At 43.6% G+C, this 19,920-nt stretch overlaps 1 protein-coding gene across 1 annotated transcript in view; it reads right to left on the bottom strand.

The window, feature by feature from the left end:
• The window catches only part of LOC143474471 (ribonuclease inhibitor-like), an 82,587-nt gene that overhangs the window by 34,589 nt on the left and 28,078 nt on the right, over nucleotides 1-19,920 (bottom strand). The window contains exons 5-6 of the mRNA XM_076971937.1: nucleotides 4,690-4,866; nucleotides 201-377 (exon numbers count right to left, since the gene is read on the bottom strand). Of these exons, the coding sequence (XP_076828052.1) occupies nucleotides 201-377; nucleotides 4,690-4,866 (354 nt within the window). The remainder of the gene's footprint in view (nucleotides 1-200; nucleotides 378-4,689; nucleotides 4,867-19,920) is intronic.

Below are 19,920 nucleotides of genomic sequence, written 5' to 3'. Positions count from 1 at the left end.
GGTGTGTGTGTGTTTGTGAGAGAGAAAGAGAAAGTATATCAACTGTGTGTATGTGTGAATGTGTGTGGGTGTACATATGTATGTGTGTGTATGTGTGTGTGTGTGTGTATGTGTTTGTGTATGTGTGCAAATGTGTGTGTGTGTGCGCGTGTGTATATGTGTGTGTATATGTATAAAGAGTCAGTAAGTCAGTAACTCACTGTAGTATCTCCAGTGTACAGTGTGTATCCTCCAGTAGAGCAGAGAGCTGCTTCACTCCTGAGTCTCCTGGTTCATTGTAGTTCAGATTCAGCTCTCTCAGGTGTGATGAGGGGTTTGACCTCAGAGCTAAACATAGAGCAGCACAGCCTTCCTCTCTAATACTGCAGTTATACAGACTGTAGAGTGAAGGAGAAAAACTCCTCACACTTACACATCAACACACACGTGAACACAAACAAAGACACTGTGTGTATTTAGGACAGACATGCAGTGATGTGTGTGTGTGTGTGTGAGCGTGTGCGTGTATATATGTGTGTGTATATAACAGGCATGAAAATGGGTCAGGGGTTAAAAAGGTGAGAAGACCGGGGGGCGGGGCATGTGACGTCATGGGGATACGGCGACGGGGCGTTGACATGTGGCGTCCTGGGTATATGGCGCCGGCTACGGGGGGGGGGGGGGGTTTGGGGTGTGGCTGCTGGTGTACGGGGATACAGCACAGGTGATGCTAAATATTACGGAGCCCGTAAGGTGACATCAGTGGCGTGCACACATAGACCTCACCACCAACTCTGCCCTTTATCAATGAAAGTGCCCTTTTGAAACTTCGTTTTTTATTATTATTATTATCATTTTACTGAGGTCGGTTTGAAATGATCTTTTGAAAACCTGAGCGATTAAAAACAATGCCCTGAAATGAGCCACCACCTCGCACACACCCGACCTCTCTCTTCCTTTAACACCAGATGCGCTGCAGCAGCAGTTCAGTTCAGCGAGTGGAAGGAAGCGTCTTCAGGACAGCACACACGGTCACAGATAGACTTCTTCTCCCGTCCCCACCAGCCAGGTCACATACACATCAAGTCAAATCGTACCATTTGCCCTCTAAGCCCAACGTGAAATCATTTTGTTGTGCAGTAAAATGTCTCACACAGCACCAAACTACTAAGCATTTTTAGCCGACTGGTCACCTGATAAACTAGTCGCTCTAGCCCAAATCAATGATAGATAACGTGAGGACGACCACATACAAATAATTAAGGTAGAGTTTGCAAATCTATGTGTTAAGCGGAACGTTTTCTGTTGTATAGGTTTTGTTAAGCAACATAAATTAACACATTCGTTTGTGAAAGAAGAAACGGGAAGTTCCCCATTACCTGTGAAAAATGCCCACCTGCATTCATGTAATGACAACACTCAGTAGCCTATAACTCCTTCTCCTACTTTACGGTCTTTTACTGTCTTAATTGTAGGCCTATATTGATTTACTAATTGCAAAATATATGCAACAATGCCTGCAGACAGTGGAGGGTAAACAGAAGTTAACTGAAGGACAATGGCTGCATCTCAATTCAGGGGCTGCAGCCTCCGTAGACCGCGTAGACCACAGCCCACGGTGGCCACACACTTCGAAGGCCGGGTAGGCTGCATCTCACGGCTGTTAAATGAGACAGTCTAGTCTTCGCAAGACGTATGTTTGCGTGACCATGCTCTGCCCCGTTACATACGTGTTAGCGAGCTGTCGGACAAATATCACATCACCCACAAATGCCTAAAAGAAAATGCGTTGAACATGTATTCACATGTTTGGTGGGAAGTATAACTTCATAACAAAATTCAATGTATTTTTATTAACGTTACTCTTTAGTAAATACTCAAAGCACATGTTTATCTGCCATATCATTAATAACTGGCATGTTATTTAGCATCTTACTGCAGTATAAATGTCCATATTTTAAAAATACCGCCATTTAAAAACGAATTCTTCGGCCCGTACACTGGACTCCGCCTGTTTATTGTTCATAGAGCAATGAATCCTGGGATATGGTGGGACGTGAAGGATACTCAGATGCATCCTTCGTTTTCGGGGTTTTGAAGGCTACATTCGTCGGCCGCATAAGAAGGAGCCCACGAATTGGGACAGCCTCGGCGCGGCGCAGTGACGTAACCGCCCTACAAATGCGCACTTCGTGGGCTGCAGCCCCTGAATTGAGATACACCTATTGATTGTATATAGTTAATATTGGATATGGATTTTATCAGTTGGCGGTGTGACTTTTTCCATTGAATGTTACTAATAAAAGTCAAATTTCATTCAACATGCGCTTGTAATTTTTTTTATAATGAATTGTTCCACGTGCGCTAAAAAGTGCCCCCCCTTCCCCCCCAGCACTTGCCCCCCAAAATGTCTGTGCACGCCACTGGGTGACATCATGTAAAAAATATAATAACGCGTGGCCACGACTTACTAACGCGTGCGAACGAGATAATTAACGCATGCGAACAAGATAATTAAGTATTACTTTATATAAAGCCAGGTTTATCTTCCTTGGGCAGTCAGTTCGCGAACATCCCTGGGATCTGCTTGCTTTGCTGTGAAAAAATAAACTTTGTTGCCGCGTGTGAAAGGCGACATTAGTATCTCGTTTCCATGCGTTAATAAGTCATGGCCACGCGTTATTATTTTTTTACATGATGTCACCTTACGGGCTGCATATGTAACAGGATAAAATAATAGGCGATATGAAATTCTTGCTAAAAGGGAGTTTTGGCACCACCTACTTGACGTCAGCGCTGTGCAGTCCCGCTAAAACTAAGGTTTCTGGAATATTCGCGGCAGAATAGACCATACACTGCTGCGAGTAAGTACTGTTCTGCTCCGCCAAAGCACATAAAAAAATTACAAGCTGATTATAATGATGAATTTATGCTAATAAGTTTATAGCAGTATTTTTATTAAACATATATAATCATAAACAGAGCTATGGTCACGGATGGGCATTTCATAGGCGGTTTATAACCAGAATGTCCAGATGCTGGTATGGTTCGCTAATGCTTAATTTTCCCATGCGGCAGGAAAGGCTATAACTGCGCGCTATGAGACAATACTAGGTGTGGTCATACTCCATGTTTGTTTACAGGTGAGCAAATATTCTTGGTTTAACTTTGTCGTGTTCATTTTATTTTGTTTTATGACGAGGGAATTGACCGCTAAGTGTTAGCAATTATTTCAGAATAAAATATGCGGTCGCGGTAATCCTCAAGTTGAACTAAGACAGGATGATTGTGTCTACTGCAATGTTGTTATTATTGTAATTGCTTGGATGATGCAATTTGAGAGCTCACTGCATCACGCTATTAAGCGGATGTATATTAAGTATTATACATTAATATTCGCGGCAGAATAGACCATACACTGCTGCAAGAAAGGCTATAACTGCGCGCTATGAGACAATACTAGGTGTGGTCATACTCCATGTTCGTTTACAGACTATTTACTGCTGCAAAACGACATTAAAGAGAAGCCTGTCATGCGCAACCTGGTGTCTGTCGTGACTGGGACGGGGACGTGGACCATAGGTCACACATAAAATATAGTAAAATCCATAAAATTTTTTTTTGACTGTCTTGTCAATGGATTCAATGTATGAAGCCAGGGGTGGGTTTCCCGAAACGTTCGTAGCGCCAAGTACTTCGTAACCTCGTATGAAACGTACGAGGTTAAGAAGTACTTAGCACTACGAACGTTTCGGGAAACCCACCCCTAATCCTTAAACGCGAGAGGCCGCTTTCGCCATTCCAGATGGCTCAGTCAAAACCATTACGTCTTAATGAACCAATAAATAAATCAGCAGCGAAAACGAGTGTAAAAATACCAGGGTTCACGTGTTTTTATTTTCTAACATGGGCTAAAGCACAGGGTAGACTCAAACGACAAGCGTTTACAACTTCATCTTCAACCTTTTCAGCCCTGGCGCGAATGTTATCCTCACACGTCCCTGGATTCACCAGTTACAACTACAGACACTAGAAAAAAATCTCGTTTCTTATTTTATGTCACCGTTAACTACACGGGGTCGATGCGAATTTAATAGGTCTATCTATCTACCTATTTATCACAAGAGCTTGTGGCTGTTCAATGCTGTAGCGAACGGCAGTAACTTTGTTTTACCGCAAAATATGAAAACGATTGACATCATTAATAACCCAATTAAATCCAATGGTAAATGTACGATCTGGTAAATGTAGTGGTAAATGTACGATGTGGTAAATGTAGTGGTAAATGTACGCTCGTCTGCCTTGTCCCCGGTGTAGATAGCACTAGGTCCTGCTTCTCGTCCCGCTTAGCAGTAAATGAATAACATGAATGAAGAAAGTTGGTATGATTAAAACGCTGTTTGGCCTCTATGATGGTTCTGGGCGGAAACTGCTGGCCACTGTGTCATTGAATTTGCCGATTTCGGAAGTGCTCTGTTTGCTTATTAAGTCAATATGATAATTAAAATATATACATATAATCTCCCGACCCCCCCCCCCCCCCCCCCCCCCCACACACACACACAAAAAAACAAAAAACTCATCGGATCTACACAATTCACGTAGGTCACCCTTTTTTACTTCAAAACGGCGAATTTCGCCGAAAGGTGACAGATTTTCATGCCTGGTATAAGTGTGTGTATATAAAGAGTCAGTAAGTCAGTAACTCACTGTAGTTTCTCCAGTGTACAGTGTGGATCCTCCAGTAGAGCAGAGAGCTGCTTCACTCCTGAGTCTCCTGGTTCATTGTAGTTCAGTTTCAGCTCTCTCAGGTGTGATGAGGGGTTTGACCTCAGAGCTGAACACAGAGCAGCACAGCCTTCCTCTCTAATACTGCAGTTATTTAGACTGTAGAGAGAAGGAGAAAAACTCCTCACACTTACACATCAACACACACGTGAACACAAACAAAGATACTGTGTATTCAGGACAGACATGCAGTGATGTGTGTGTGTGTGTGTGTGAGAGAGAGAGAAAGAGAGAGAGAGAGAGAGAGAGAGAGAGAGAGAGAGATCTACTTCACAAAAATTTGAGCTGATTCACCCCAACATTAAGTCCCTACCTAATAACCATAAACTCCCCACCCTCCTGGGAGAAAAGAAAGAAAGCAGCACTTTAGCGGGGAGATATGTATCTACCTTACACAACATGAGGGACAGTGAGTAGCACACACACACACACACACACACACACACACACACACACACACACACACACACACACGGTTTGTAAACACTTTGATTTATGTTGATCTATTTATTTCTTCTCCTCTACTTATGTTATTTATTTGCTTTCCTTTCTTTTCACTTCTTCAAGTTCAAGTTAATCATAATTAGAATTGTTCATATTTTTCAATGATTTATTCATGTTGAATGACAACACTGCTTTGACAATACTGTAACTGAATATGGTCATGCCAATAAAGCTTATTGAATTGAATTGAGTGGATACTGACTGTGTGTGTTTGTGTGTGTGAGAGAGAGGATACTGACTGTGTGTGTGAGAGAGAGAGAGAGCAAGAGAGAGAGAGGATACTGACTGTGTGTGTGTGTGTGTGTGTGTGTGTGTGTGTGTGTGTGTGTGTGTGTGTGTGAGAGAGAGAGAAAGTATATTGACTGTGTGTGTGTGTGTGTGTGTGTGAGAGAGAGAGAGAAAGTATATTGACTGTGAGAGAGAGAGAGAGAGAAATTATACCGACTGTGTGTGTGTGTGAGAGAGAGAGAGAGAGAGAGAGAGTGAGAGGATACTGACTGTGTGTGTGAGAGAGAAAAAGTATATTGACTGTGTGTGTGTGTGTGTGTGTGTGTGTGTGTGAGAGAGAGAGAGAGAGAGAATATTGACTGTGTGTGTGTTTGTGTGCATATGTGATTGTGTGTGTATATATGTGTGCAGCCCCGTCGACAGGGGGGGACAACCGGGTCTGTTGTCCCGGGCCCCAGGGCCAGGGGGGCCCATCAAAAAAACCAGCAATTTATTTTTTATTTAAAGTCTATAATTTTAAATAATCTTGAAATCTTTCATTAATATAAGATTTTGTATTCAAAATAAGCTCAATGGCTAAAAATATATGTTTTTTACCTATCTGCATATTTTCCATTAAGTGCATACACCCCCGCTTCCCACTGAAAAATGGTTTGAACCAGCACCGATCATAGCCGGCTGGTACCCGTCCGACAGCAGGAAATACAGTAGTGGATAGTTAAAGTAAACAGAAATCTGGAGCGCAGAAAAGAAAGGAAAAACATTTACCTGACGAATTTTAATGTTGCATTGTGTTCCAGGTTTGAAAAATGCTGGAATGTAGGCTAAAGTACTTGAAAATGCTTGAAACTGTAACTACTTCGTTTCACAACAAATAGCTGTTTGACTGAACAGTTCTCTTGTATTACGTTAACAAATACGAGTCTCTTGTAATTCCAGGGCGAAACATGAGAGAACGTGAAGACGTTAAGATTGGGCGTTTTGAAAATAAACAACCATTAAATAATGTGATTAAAAAAGCAAATTATTTAGAGTATATGTATAAATATTTAACTTATTTAAGTTTAACGTTCTGGGAAATATTGAAATGGCCCTTTAAAGTAACGTACAAGTGCTTGAATTCCACCTTATAAAGGTGTATGAAAGGGGCACATGAAACTTTCTTGTCCCGGGCCCCAGCAAGAATGTCAACGGGCCTGTATGTGTGTGGGAGTATGTGTGTAAAGAGTGTTTGTGTGCATGTGTGTGTGTGTACCACAGCACCCTAGAGATCACTAGTATGTGTGTGTGTGTGTGTGTGTGTGTTCTCACTGCACAGATAGATAAATGCAGAGAATTAATTTCAATTGGGGTGAGAATCACAATGGCAACTTAAACTTATTATGACCACTTCACCCTTTTTCAATATTTGTCTGTAAATGTAGGGGTTTTAGTTGAGCTTTAACTAACCTACCTGCTTGCCTACAACCAAGGATGGAAATATGTGCATAAAACTTTTAAAATATCTGACTCCAAATTATAGTTGATAAGAATCTAAAAGAACTCACTTCTCAAATAGCTCAGTGCAGGTTATAGAATATACCTAACCAACTTTATAAAGTACCTTGCTATAAACAATAGCCTGTTTTGTCAGGGGTTTATCATCTGGCTCAGTATAGCTATAATCAAGGAAGACCGTGGCTACACAATTAACCAGATTTATTCAATAACCAACAAAATATAAAACAATAACATAACCATACTAGATTAAATAACCATAATCGTACCTAATGGAAACAGATACGGTGCAGTCTGCCTCACGGTGCAAGGAAGAAAAAGAAGACGAGGAAGCCAAAGAGGAAGAATAGACGAGGAAGAGCCCAGAAGAGGAAGAAGGAGACCCCTTGTAATGATCGCCCCTTGATGACGTAAATTGTGGTTGCCCTACGCGCGCGCAGGACTTTTCTCATCTGATATATTGCGTGAATGGTTACTGCGCTCTCTCGCTTACTTAGTAGTTGCTACTACTGACTCTGTCTAACCGTCCGTTTTATAGTGACCTTCAGTATAATAAACTACGGACAGTGGTTCTCCATTTGTTTTGTGTCATATCTATTAATCCCGTAAATAACCATGAGGAATCCACCAAATCCTTACAAATGGCACCTGAACTGTGATTGAACAGCCTCGGATAAAAGTCTGGACACTCTTCGGACAGTTGGTGAAGTGAGAGTGTTTACCTGTCGTGAATTTCACGAGGTGAGACGTTTCATTATGTACTTGTGGCAAAGTTGTCTGACGTGCATGAGATGTTTCAACGTTGATAACGTAGCAGCCGAAGCCAACTACATTGACAGTGGACTCCGCGTATAGCTAAAGTTTGAGGTGCATGCTAGCGGAATAGCACGGCAGTTTCGGTGCCTCACATAGTGCTACGACGGAAACTACCACAGTGTTTTGGGTGGAATAAACGTCTGAAATGCTTGGGATTAGTTTTTTTTGTGTGTTGGACAATTTTTCTACGCCGATTGGAGTGGGACTTCAGGTATAGGGGGACCGTGTTTGTGCTACTGTGTGAGCGAATTCCTGGCAGTTATGTCCAGCCAGCCAGCTAGAGAGGCTCCACGTTCAAGGAGGGATTGCATGTAGCTGAGTGGTCGACGCGTCTACGTGAACTCCGACTGCAGCATTGAGTGTGGGAGAGACACAGCAGCGGAACTTTGTTGACTACAACGTGGAATCCGAGAGCTAAGTGAACACAAACACATAATTCAGGTTGAACGTTTTTGTCATCACTGGTAAAAAAAAAATCCCAATTGTTTGAACTGTTTCGATTCTTGCATTCATTGCATTCACAATTTAAGTATGTTTAAAGTTGTTTGAATGTTTCAATTTAAAATGTCCTGCTTGTACAGGTAACTGGTTAGTTTTTTTTAGGTATCCCCACGTCTGTTGTGATGGCTAGGCGTATTGACTCACTTTCAGGGGGTGGTGGTGATAGGGAAAGTGTACTGTCTGACAATAGTGAATCATTGATTGTTCAGGGTTTGACTGCACAGGTGGAAAGATTGCAACAACAAGTAGACACATTGACATATGCCTTTAGCATGTCTATTGATTTGCAACACAGCTTACTGCAGCAATTTGAAGATCATAATTCTCAACACTCATGCAGACATAACACAGAAGTTCGGCCAATGTTTACCTCAACCCCTGCGACGCATACGCTTCCTAGTCATGACATTAGTGATGACCAGTCCACAGGAAATAAACACACACACAAAACAAGCTACTACTAACACAGCTCATCTTCTTGGCCTCGTCCCACCTAAGTTTGATGGGGGTAAGTCTGTCGATCCTGAGGAATGGCTACAGTCAGTCTCCTTGTACAAGTCGACACTCGGCTTGTCTGATTCCCAGTTCTTCCTTGAGTTGACAGGCCTGTTTGAAAAAGAGCCTCGGAAGTGGTTCTGTGCCATGCAGCCCCACCTACTCTCATGGGGTCATTTTTCAGGTCTGTTCCATCAGGCGTTCCTGCCAACAGACAATGAAGAGAAAATCTGGAGGGGCATTTTGGACAGAGTCCAAGCGGTCAATGAGCCACTTCCCACGTTTGTTGCTCACTTAGTGACTGAGTTCAGACGACTGAAACAACCACCTTCTGAACAGGAACAGATTGCGGTGATCAGCCGACATGTCTCAGACCAGTTTAGGCTAGCACTTCATGCCACTGCTCCTACCACTTTGACAGAGCTACTGCTGACGGATCATGAGCTACATGCTGCTTTGGGGCCGGTTTCGTCTACCAGAATTCCGGTGGCGCCGTCACGCCAGGATATGCACTGTTATAAATGCTTGACTCCTGGTGTCACTGTACGCAATTGTGGTAATTGTAAGATGTCTAGGCAGAATGTTAATGCTGAGTCTAGCGGACGTGCCTCCGTGGCTAGTCAGGGGGCTTTGAATGCTCCAATCACTGCTGTGGACCCTAAAGGTGACACGGGAGCTCGACCACGCAGGTTTCAAAAACCTCGTGACGTTAGGCAGGAGGCTGAGTCAGGGTCTAGGATGCATCAGTCGGAGAGTTCTCACAAGGTCTGTGCAGGCTGGCTCGAGGAGGGCGAAGCGTACCCCACTGACATCCGTCGTGGTTGTCAACCAGGTGACATTGCAGGCCACCCTTGATACTGGGGCATCCATCTCGGCGGTCCATCCATCCACTCTTGGGAAATGTGGGATAAAGGACGATGTTGTTCTCCCGTGGACTTTTTCCCCCTGGAACTGGCTGATTCAAAGCAATGCAATCCATCTGGCGTTGTGTGGCTGCCTGTTCTGTTATTGGGACACACATTTACTCATCATTTCGCTGTAATCCCAGACCTGTCTTGCCCCATTCTTTTAGGGACAGGTTTCATGATTCAGGCAGATGTGCACATTCACCCGGCGACAGGAAGTGTGAGGGTAGGGGACAATGCCTCTTCAGCACCAGACCTTTGCTTGTTAGAGGAGGAGTTTGAGGATTTGGAAGGACATGTAGCCTGTCTGACTTTTAGTGAGGAGCAACCAGACATCAGCCCTGTCGTAGAGCAGGCGGCTCTGTCCCCAGCAGATAAAGACAAGTTGGCAAACCTGTTAAGAGACTTCTCACACCTCTTTGGGGGAAAGCTGGGCCGTACTTCCTTGGTGGAGCATGTGATAGAAACAGGGACAGCAAAGCCTGTGTGCCTTCCTCCGTATCGTGCTTCGCCAGGAAAAAGAAAGATTATTGAAGAGCAGATTAGCAAAATGTTGGAGGATAGCATTATCGAACCTGCCTCAGGACCCTGGGCCTCTCCAATTGTAATAGTTGAAAAACCTGGGGCAGACCCTAGATTTTGTGTCGATTTTTGGAAAGTCAACAAAACTACTGTCAGAGATTCATATCCACTTCCGAGGGTAGATGCTAGATTTTCTGGCAGGGGGCAAGTTCATTTCCACATTGGACCTTGCACGGGTTATTGGCAGGTCTCAGTTGCTGTTGACTCAAGACCAAAGACTGCTTTTGTTTCTCACAAGGGACTCTTTCAGTTCAAGGTCATGCCCTTTGGCTTGTCGAATGCGCCAGCAACGTTCCAAAGGTTGATGAACACCGTCTTGGCAGGGCTCACACATAATTGTTGCATGGTGTACCTTGATGATATTGTCGTGGCCTCCCCATCCTTTGACGAACACTTGTCTGACCTTGGTAGGGTGCTGGGGCGTTTGTCAGAGGCTGGCCTTTCCTTGAAGATGGCGAAATGTCATTTTTGCACCCCGAGGTTGCTTTACTTGGGTTATCTTGTGACTCCCGAAGGCATTGGCCCAGATGAAAGTAAGGTGGAAGCCATCAGCAAATTTCCCACTCCCAAGACTGTTAAAAATGTGCGCCAATTCCTGGGGATGACAAGTTACTACCGGAGGTTCATCTCAGGTTATGCCCGCATTGCCGAACCAATGATTGCCCTCATGAGGGAAGATGTCCCGTTTGTGTGGTCTGAAGCATGCCAGGAGTCATTTGGGCACTTAAAAGAGATGCTGAGCAGCACGCCTGTCCTAGTGTTACCTGATTTTAGCAAAGCTTTTATGGTGCACACAGACGCATGTGATGTAGGCCTGGGGGCTGCTCTGACCCAAACCGGTGATGATGGCTTGGACAGAGCGGTTGCATTTGCGAGCCGGACACTACACAAGTCTGAGCGCCAATATTCTACTTTGGAAAAGGAACGTTTAGTGATAATATGGGCTCTGGAACATTTCCGACCATACATTGAAGGCTCTGGTGTCACTGTGGTGACAGACCATAATAGCTTAACACTGGCAAGACTGAAATTTCAGGATCTCCAGGACATCACCCCTCCTTCTTGCCAGCAATTATCCTTCCTTTTATTATGCAACTGTGGAGCACTGAGGCAGCAGGTCAAACAATAATATGGCTAAAAGTGCGAGGAGTTTCGCAGGCAAACTGCGCCGACCCCCGCTCTCCTTTCCACAGAAAACCAGCTCATCTGTATATCACAGCTTCAAGAAGCAATTCAAAAGTTACTACCGTGAATCTATCTTTCTTTATAGCACGAAGGTAATTATTCCTATGCTGAATATGAATGAATCCTTTGGTTTGAATCGCGCTAAACAATCTAACTGAAATAAATCCTCGTGCTAAAGAATAAACGTTTATTTGAAGTAGGCGTACGTGCTATGCGATTTTCACAAGGGAAACCAGACACTGACTAGCCCATTTTATACGTTTCATACGCATTTCATGCTTACTTCATCGCACTAAAGAATAAACAATGCGTTTGCGGTCCGTGTAGTGCGATGGCAAATTCACAGAATCTTGCTGCAGAGAAAACAAATATACATTTTGAATCCACCTCGCTACAAACTTAAAATTTAGAAGTTATTTGTTCTAAATTAATCTCAGAAATATCATAAAAATTATATAATCTATCTGTATTTAGAGAAAATCAAATGTAGTCATTGTATGTTATTTATGTTATTCTGCTTTTATAAAACAGCACTACTTATATATACTACTTATATAAGAATTCTAACCATATCTATTTTGTTTTTTTTTTACCTCATTCCAGATTGTACTTGGATAGTATAGAACAATTAAATTTGATTAGAGACAGACTGACTATTCAACCATTCATACTTCTATTCATCCATCTGATATAAAGAAATGGAAATGCGGTAGTATCGGTTAGCGTGTGATTAGCGGGTAATAATAATAATAATAATCTTTATTTATATAGCACCTTTCATACATACATGCAACTCAAAGTGCTTTACAGTATAAATAAAAGAAACATAAAAAGGAGAAGACAAAAAGAAAATGTTAAAAGAAATAAAGTAAATGTAAAAAAGTAAACAATATAATAAAAAAGTAAAGTAAATAAAACTAATTAAGATAAGTAAATATAAGAAGATAAAAAAAAAATATTAAAATTAAAGATAAAAAGAAATAATTAAATAAAGTGACAAATTATAAAATAATAGACTAGAGTTTCTTAACTAAAAGCAGATCTAAACAGGAAAGTTTTGAGACTGTTCTTGAAACTATTCAGGGATGAAATGCATCTGAGCTCTTCAGAAAGAGAATTCCAGAGCTTTGGGCCATAGTGGCTAAAAGCACCCTCGCCAATCTTTAATCGGCATCTAGGAATCACCAGTAGATTACTGTTTGAAGACCTCAGAGACCTGACTGGAACATATCTAACCATCATTTCACTGAGGTAAAGAGGGGCAAGACCATGAAGACATTTAAAAACCATGACTAGAACCTTAAAATCTATCCTAAAGCTGACAGGTAACCAGTGCAGTGAGTGGAGTGCAGGTGTAATATGATCTCTCTTTCTCCTGCGGGTCAGAACCCTTGCAGCCGCGTTCTGAACTCGCTGTAGGTGCGAAATAGAGCTCTTTGGAAGAGCAGATAGAACAGCGTTACAATAATCTAGCCTTGATGTGATAAAGGCATGGACAAGTTTTTCACTGTCAGCAGGAGTGAGCATATCCCGGACCTTAGCAATGTTTCGAAGGTGAAAATAAGCTGTCTTGCATGTAGTCATGATGTGTGATTTGAAGCTGAGCTCATTATCAAAGGTGACGCCCAGGTTCTTAACACATTGTCTGGCATTCAGATTCATTTGATTTAAATAGGTCTGGACATCATTCCTTTGTGAATCACTGCCAAGAACAAGAACCTCTGTCTTCTGTTTATTTAATTGCAGAAAATTGTCAGACATCCATGTCTGTATATCATCTATGCAGTCAAACATCATTCCTTTGTGAATCACTGCCAAGAACAAGAACCTCTGTCTTCTGTTTATTTAATTGCAGAAAATTGTCAGACATCCATGTCTGTATATCATCTATGCAGTCAAACAGTGAGCAAATTGATTTTAGGGCCTTAGGTTCTAGAGAAATGTAAAGTTGAATGTCATCTGCATATTGATGATAACTAATACCATGTTTATTAATGATATGTGGTAACGGAAGCATATATAGGTTGAATAGTAACGGCCCAAGAATTGATCCTTGGGGGACGCCACAAGTTATTTTTTTTGACGTGTGGAGGAAGAGGTACCTAATGTTACATAGTAATCACGCCCAGTTAGGTACGATCTAAACCAGTCTAAGACTAAGCCACTAAGGCCTACCCAACTCTGTAGTCGATCAAGAGGAATTTCATGATCAACCGTGTCAAAAGCGGTGCTTAAATCCAGCAGAAAAGGGACTGAGAGTTTGCCTGCATCCTTATTCAATCTCAAGTCATTTACTACCTTAACTAGGGCTGTTTCAGTGCTGTGGAGAGCTCTGAAACCAGATTGAAAAGTGTCATTTATTTGATTTACTTTTACATAATCATTCAACTGGATTGACACAACTTTTTCAATGATTTTGCTAAGAAAGGAAAGGTTAGATATAGGTCGATAATTATTGAGAATTGTGGGATCAAGATTTCTGTTCTTTAATAGTGGTTTAACCATTGCTGTTTTTAAAAAGTTAGGGAATTCACCCAATTGCAGAGACTGATTAACAATCGTTAGAACTTCATTTGCTAATGAGCTCAGAACCTGCTTGAAAAAGCATGTAGGTAAAGGGTCCAGTTCACAAGTAGAGGATTTTAGTGATGAAATCACATCAAGTAGTGTTACCATGTCAACTTCTTGGAAATAAGACATATTAAAGTTAGGCTGAGTAACTGATATAAGGTTTGATAGTCTATTAGTGCTTGTTGCTATGTTCTGCCTTATACTAGTAATCTTGTCCCTAAAAAATATTGCAAACTCATCACATTTTTCAACTGAAACAGTCTCAGGGAAGACACAGGAGGTGGGGTTTACTAGCTGATCAATACTTCTGAACAGGACAGCCGAGTTATTATTTGATGAACTGATTAAGGTAGAGAAATAGTTTTCCCTTGCTGATTTCACTTCACTGTTGTAATTGTGCAATGTTGTTTTATAAATATCAAAATGTACTTGCAATTTTGACCTTCGCTAACGTCTCTCAGCCTGCCTACAATCTTGCCTAAATTTTACAATAGAAGGAGTATTTCTCCAGGGCATCCTAATTTTACCAGAGATAATTTTAGTTACCTTTGGTGCCACAGCATCAATACAGTTCCTAACTCTGTGTGTGAATGTTTCAACTAGCTCATTCCCATTTTCTGAGAGGGGAGGGAGGGACTGTATCATGTCTGTGAAGGCCACGGCACTGCCAGCACTGAGATAACGCTTGGTTATTGTACTTTTCTCATCTGATATATTGCGTGAATGGTTACTGCTCTCTCTCGCTTACTTAGTAGTTGCTACTACTGACTCTGTCTAACCATCCGTTTTATAGTGACCTTCAGTATAATAATAAACTACGGACAGTGGTTCTCCATTTGTTTCGTGTCTTATCTATTAATCCCGTAAATAACCGTGAGGAATCCACCAAATCCTTACACCCTGTACCCACAAACCTCTCCTTTTATACACCACCCCCTCCCCTCAGGATATCAAACCTCTCCCTTTATACCTCCCAGCATCTCAAAGGGACAGCAGTCACAAAAACCAGGTTAACCAATGGGAATCAGGTTGCTGGTAAAGATAACAGAGTACATTTGCATACAGAGTGCATTTCCACACAGGACTGACACCTTTGGGGTGAAGTCTACAAACCTTCTCATTGAGTGATGGAACTCTTACCCTGTTAGCATCACCTTTCCCAGCACACAACAAGCTGCAAAATGAGACTAAACATGCCACACAAACACACTGATATAACTAAAATACAAATGGTCAGTTTTATCCCATTGCTATGGGAACCTCTTGAGGTAACCCACCATTTGTTGCCCCCCATGGTTTTATGGAGGAACACCAGATCCTGCATCCCCCACAGGAACATCCACCACTCCTACATAAACATACTTACTTATAGCATTTTAACCATATGTTTCATATCAGAATGGTCAGAACAATCTCAGCCCTCATCGTAATCAGGTTACATTTGAGCAAGTATACTGCATAAATAAATAAACATAGTCCTAAAGCTGAAAATGTGGTCCAATTTTCCACTCTGGGGCACGTAAAGGCAGACAGGACAGGAGAACAGACTAGGACAAGACAGCCCTATGTAGGTACCATGCCTCCACAGACTAAAGGGGGGGGGGTGCTCCCTAGTGGCATGGCCCAAGTCAGGACGGATGTGGAACCATGTTATCAGACAAATCTCCTTTAAAAGGGGGGATCCCATAGGCCAGGTTGAAAGTATTCGGATGAATGTCTTACCCAGACTACTTTACGTATTTCAGATGCTACCAGTGGAGATTCCCAAACCAACCTTTGATAAATTAGATAAATTGATATCTGGACTCATTTGGCAAAATAAGCGCCCCACAATTAGACTAAAAACTTTACAGTTATCTAAATCTAATGGAGGATTTATACTCCCAAACTTAAAACATTACTACTGGGCTGCACAACTGAAACCCAAATTGGTATGGATACAAAACAATACGGATACCCGATGGCTGGAAATAGAGAAAAGCATGTGCTGGGTGCCACTACAGATGTTGCCCTTCTCAGATACTCCTACAAAAGAAATGACAATCTGGACAAAAAACACTCTCAAAATCTGGAACAAAATACAATCAGCTTTTAAATGATCAAAGTTAGTCTCACCTTTAACAAATATAGGATTTATGAAAACATTTACACCTAATATATTAGACACGGGATTTAGAAATCGGTCTAATCATGGACTCTCTCATATTCATCAACTAATCAAAGAGGGCAATTTTAAAACCTTGGAACAGATGAAAAGTGTATTTGGCCTCCCCAATACAGATTATTATAGATATTTACAACTTAGAATCTTTGTGACGACACATCAAAATTGGACTAAATTCCATAAGCCCACACCTATAGAAAGCTTTTTAATGGACATACAAATGGGAAAGGGCAAACAAAGTAATTAGTAAAATATATGATCTACTCTTATCAATGAATAAGCATGATTCCATATACATAAAGCAGAAATGGGAGAGTGAAATGAAGGAGACAATAGCTGAGGATATATGAGAGGAAATATGCGCTTAAGCACAATTAGCCACAAACTCTAATACCTGGAGGGAATTTAAATGGAAGGTAATAACCCGGTTCTTCAAAACGCCAGCAATAACTGGTAAAATGGGCCCAGCACAACCCAGCTCATGCTGGAGAAATTGTGGGACACAGATTGCCAACCATACTCATATCTTCTGGTCTTGTCCTAAATTAAGGGTGTTCTGGGAGTAGATATTTGACACTTTCAAAGCAATTTTCAGAAGAAACGTCCCAAAAAACCCACTAGTGGCGATATTGGGAGAAATACCTGAGGGGATGGTCAAGAAAGCCAACAGATATCTCTTAAACATCTTACTCACATATAACCATATAACCATAACTTATAACCATAAGTTGGCTAAAACCTGAACCCCCTACATATAACATATGGATTCAAAAAGTTTGGGACATTTACTTAATGGAGGAAATTACATACTCTCTAACGCTCCAAAAAACTGTGTTTATTACGTGGTGGAGCCCAGTCACGCCCTTATTAATACAATAATAACCTCAAAGACCTGCCCTTTTACACTAGGGTTTGTTCAGTCTCTCTACCTGGCTGCATCAGTAGCTACCTAGAGACGAAGAGCGTGCACACCTTCGAGAACAAAGCAGTATTGGTTCTGCACTCGGGCCCTGTGCAGCAAACGACGCAAGAAGTAACTAGTTCGCTACTTTTATTTCTTTGGCGGAGTTCGCTAAACCCAATCGCTCCAGCTAGCCAACGATAATTAAGAACTGTTTGAACATTCGCGCGACGGCCAGACCTCCGCGAGTTCCCCGGGACGCCACACACTGACCACCGAGGGACCGCCGATCGAATGGCCACCACAGCTTCCCCTGGACGGAGCAACGTGATCCAGCGGAATCTTCTTCACAAAAGCGCATGAAGGAGTCCTCCTCAAGACACGGCCTGGCCTACTGTGTGGGCCGCGGACAAACAACTCAAAGTAAGACTGTGCATCTGGGCAGACTTAGATCGATATCTTGTGTGTGGTGAATGTGAATGTTTGTTTACATCTGTGTTTTTTGTTTTTTTTTTGGCCCACCTCCACCCCCCCATCTTTGGAGGACAACTTTGTTTTTATGTACAGATTTAAATGGCAATTATAACAATTCTGTTATAACAATATGCAAAGTGATAATTATTGGGGTTAGGTGGACCAAGAAAAGAGGGGGAGAGAAATAATAAAAAGGGAAAAGACAAAGAGGCAGGAAAAGAAAGAAGAAAAAAAAAAAAAATAATAATAATAATAATAAAATAAAACACGCAACCAGCTCAAATGACCACTGCAAAGAAGAACAGAAAGTAAACCAAATACATATAGTACAAATGAGTGCGATGTATGGGTGTGTGTGAGTGTGTGTTTATGTGCAACCTAAAAGTGCAACATAGAATAGATGTATGGAATGTACTTACCAGCAAGGGTGGGTAGCTGCGACAACATTCCCCCAGAGGCCAGAGGCGGGCAGAGAAAGACCCGGGAATCCCACCTGTCCACGGCCCCCCAAGGAGCGGTGGAGTACCAGAGCCGCACTTCCCAGAAACCCTCACATGCCCGCCCCAGCACGTGGGAGAGAGAGACCCCGGACAGCGCCCCACCAGTCAAGGAGCACAGGTCCAGGGGAACCAGAGCCCCCCCAGGATGCCCCCTTCATCGTGGGCCGGCGGCAAAGCCACGGCGCCACACGCCCGGAAAGCCACCCACCACCCGGCAGGGCCCACCTCCCGCCGAGGAGCACCCGGCCGCCCCAAACCACCACCGCCCAGGGGAGCGGGCCAACCGCCCCCACGCCGGGGGGCCAAGCCAGACCCCGGAGCCCCAAGGCGCCCCCCCTCTGGAGTGGTGCAGTAATCTCAGGGGAGCATCCGGGAGTGAACCGGGCACAACCAGCCCCGACCCAGAACCAGCTGTCCTCACCCATACACTCAAATTCAGATTACATTACAAATTCACCCTCACACCTCCAAATTTACCCACACCTGGCCATATATCCCCTCCCTCCAACACGTACTCATTCATCCACCTATTCAGAAACTTATCCAGACTAGCACACCCTCTGCGGCGGGGGCAAATGGCTGGACCAGCAAGGACCGGTAGTGGTCCTAGGAAGCCACCAGCCCAGTCCCGCGCCAGCGACCCCCCCATGCCCCGGCAGGGAGCAGGAAGCGTGTGAAGGAAGGCCTTCCCACCCCTCCACCCCCAGCGCTGTGTTGTGTGTAGGTGTTGGTGTATATGCATGTGTGGTAGTGTGTGATACTATGGTGCAGTTAAAATTGAGGGGACAGGTGCTAGGACAAACGTGGATGTATGTCCACACCGTCCCCTCAAAGGCCCTCAATGTCTAAAGTGCAGTAAAAACTGAGGAACAGACAGTGGTGAGGAGACGGGTGAACCATGGCAGCAGGCCCACCTCGTCAACCTCTGGGTACATGCCTGTCCCCAGAATCCTAAATGAACAAGGATGTGTGTGTGTGTGTGTGTGTGTGTGTGTGTGTGGGGGGGGTGGGGGGGTGTGTGTGTGGGAATGCTTAGGTCCAGAGGAAAGGGTCCTCTGGAAGAGGAGAGCCAGCTTGCTAGCTGGCTCATTGAGCACCGAACCTCACTGCCCCCCCAGCTCAAGGCAGGGAGCGGTCGACCCGGGGAGACCAGGGTGGCAACCCTCCCCATCACCACATCCAAGCCCGGATCCACACCACCCCCACCACAGAGAGCAGCCACATTTCCTTCATACACGTACGCACTCACACACATTTAACCCATAAATATATACATATATACACATATACGTACATACATACATCCATATATATAAATATATACATACACATACATACACATACATACATACATACATATATATATATCTACACATACATATACACCCACACACGCTTGTCCCATATACACCACACCCCTGTGTATGCACCCACAACCATACCAATCGCACAGTGATCAAACGATGACAGACATCAACATTATTGAGGACATGCTGGTCGGAATCCGGAACCCTACTTCCCGGCCCACCTCAGACATCCCCATCATCCACCACCCCACTCCCACCACCCAGGCACCTCGGAGCCCCAAGGCCCAGACCCAACGCCCTGACCCAGGCCGACTGACCCACCCCACCCAGCGGCGCAACCGCAGCGGCGCAGGTCCCGCCACCTGGCCCCACAGGGGAGGCCAGCCACCCCGCCGAGGGCCAGCATCTGCTCCCCCCACACCCCAGAGCCCAGAAGGAGCGCCACCCAAGCCCCCCCCCACCACCACCCGCCAGGGCAAGCACATGTCATCCCAGGTCAGCAGCCCCGGCCCCCCCGCCCAGA

Source organism: Brachyhypopomus gauderio, chromosome 14, assembly GCF_052324685.1.
Source record: "Brachyhypopomus gauderio isolate BG-103 chromosome 14, BGAUD_0.2, whole genome shotgun sequence".
Lineage (NCBI taxonomy): Eukaryota > Metazoa > Chordata > Actinopteri > Gymnotiformes > Hypopomidae > Brachyhypopomus > Brachyhypopomus gauderio.
The sequence above is the reverse complement of the archived record's forward strand: the minus strand, read 5'-3'. Positions and strand labels throughout refer to the sequence as shown.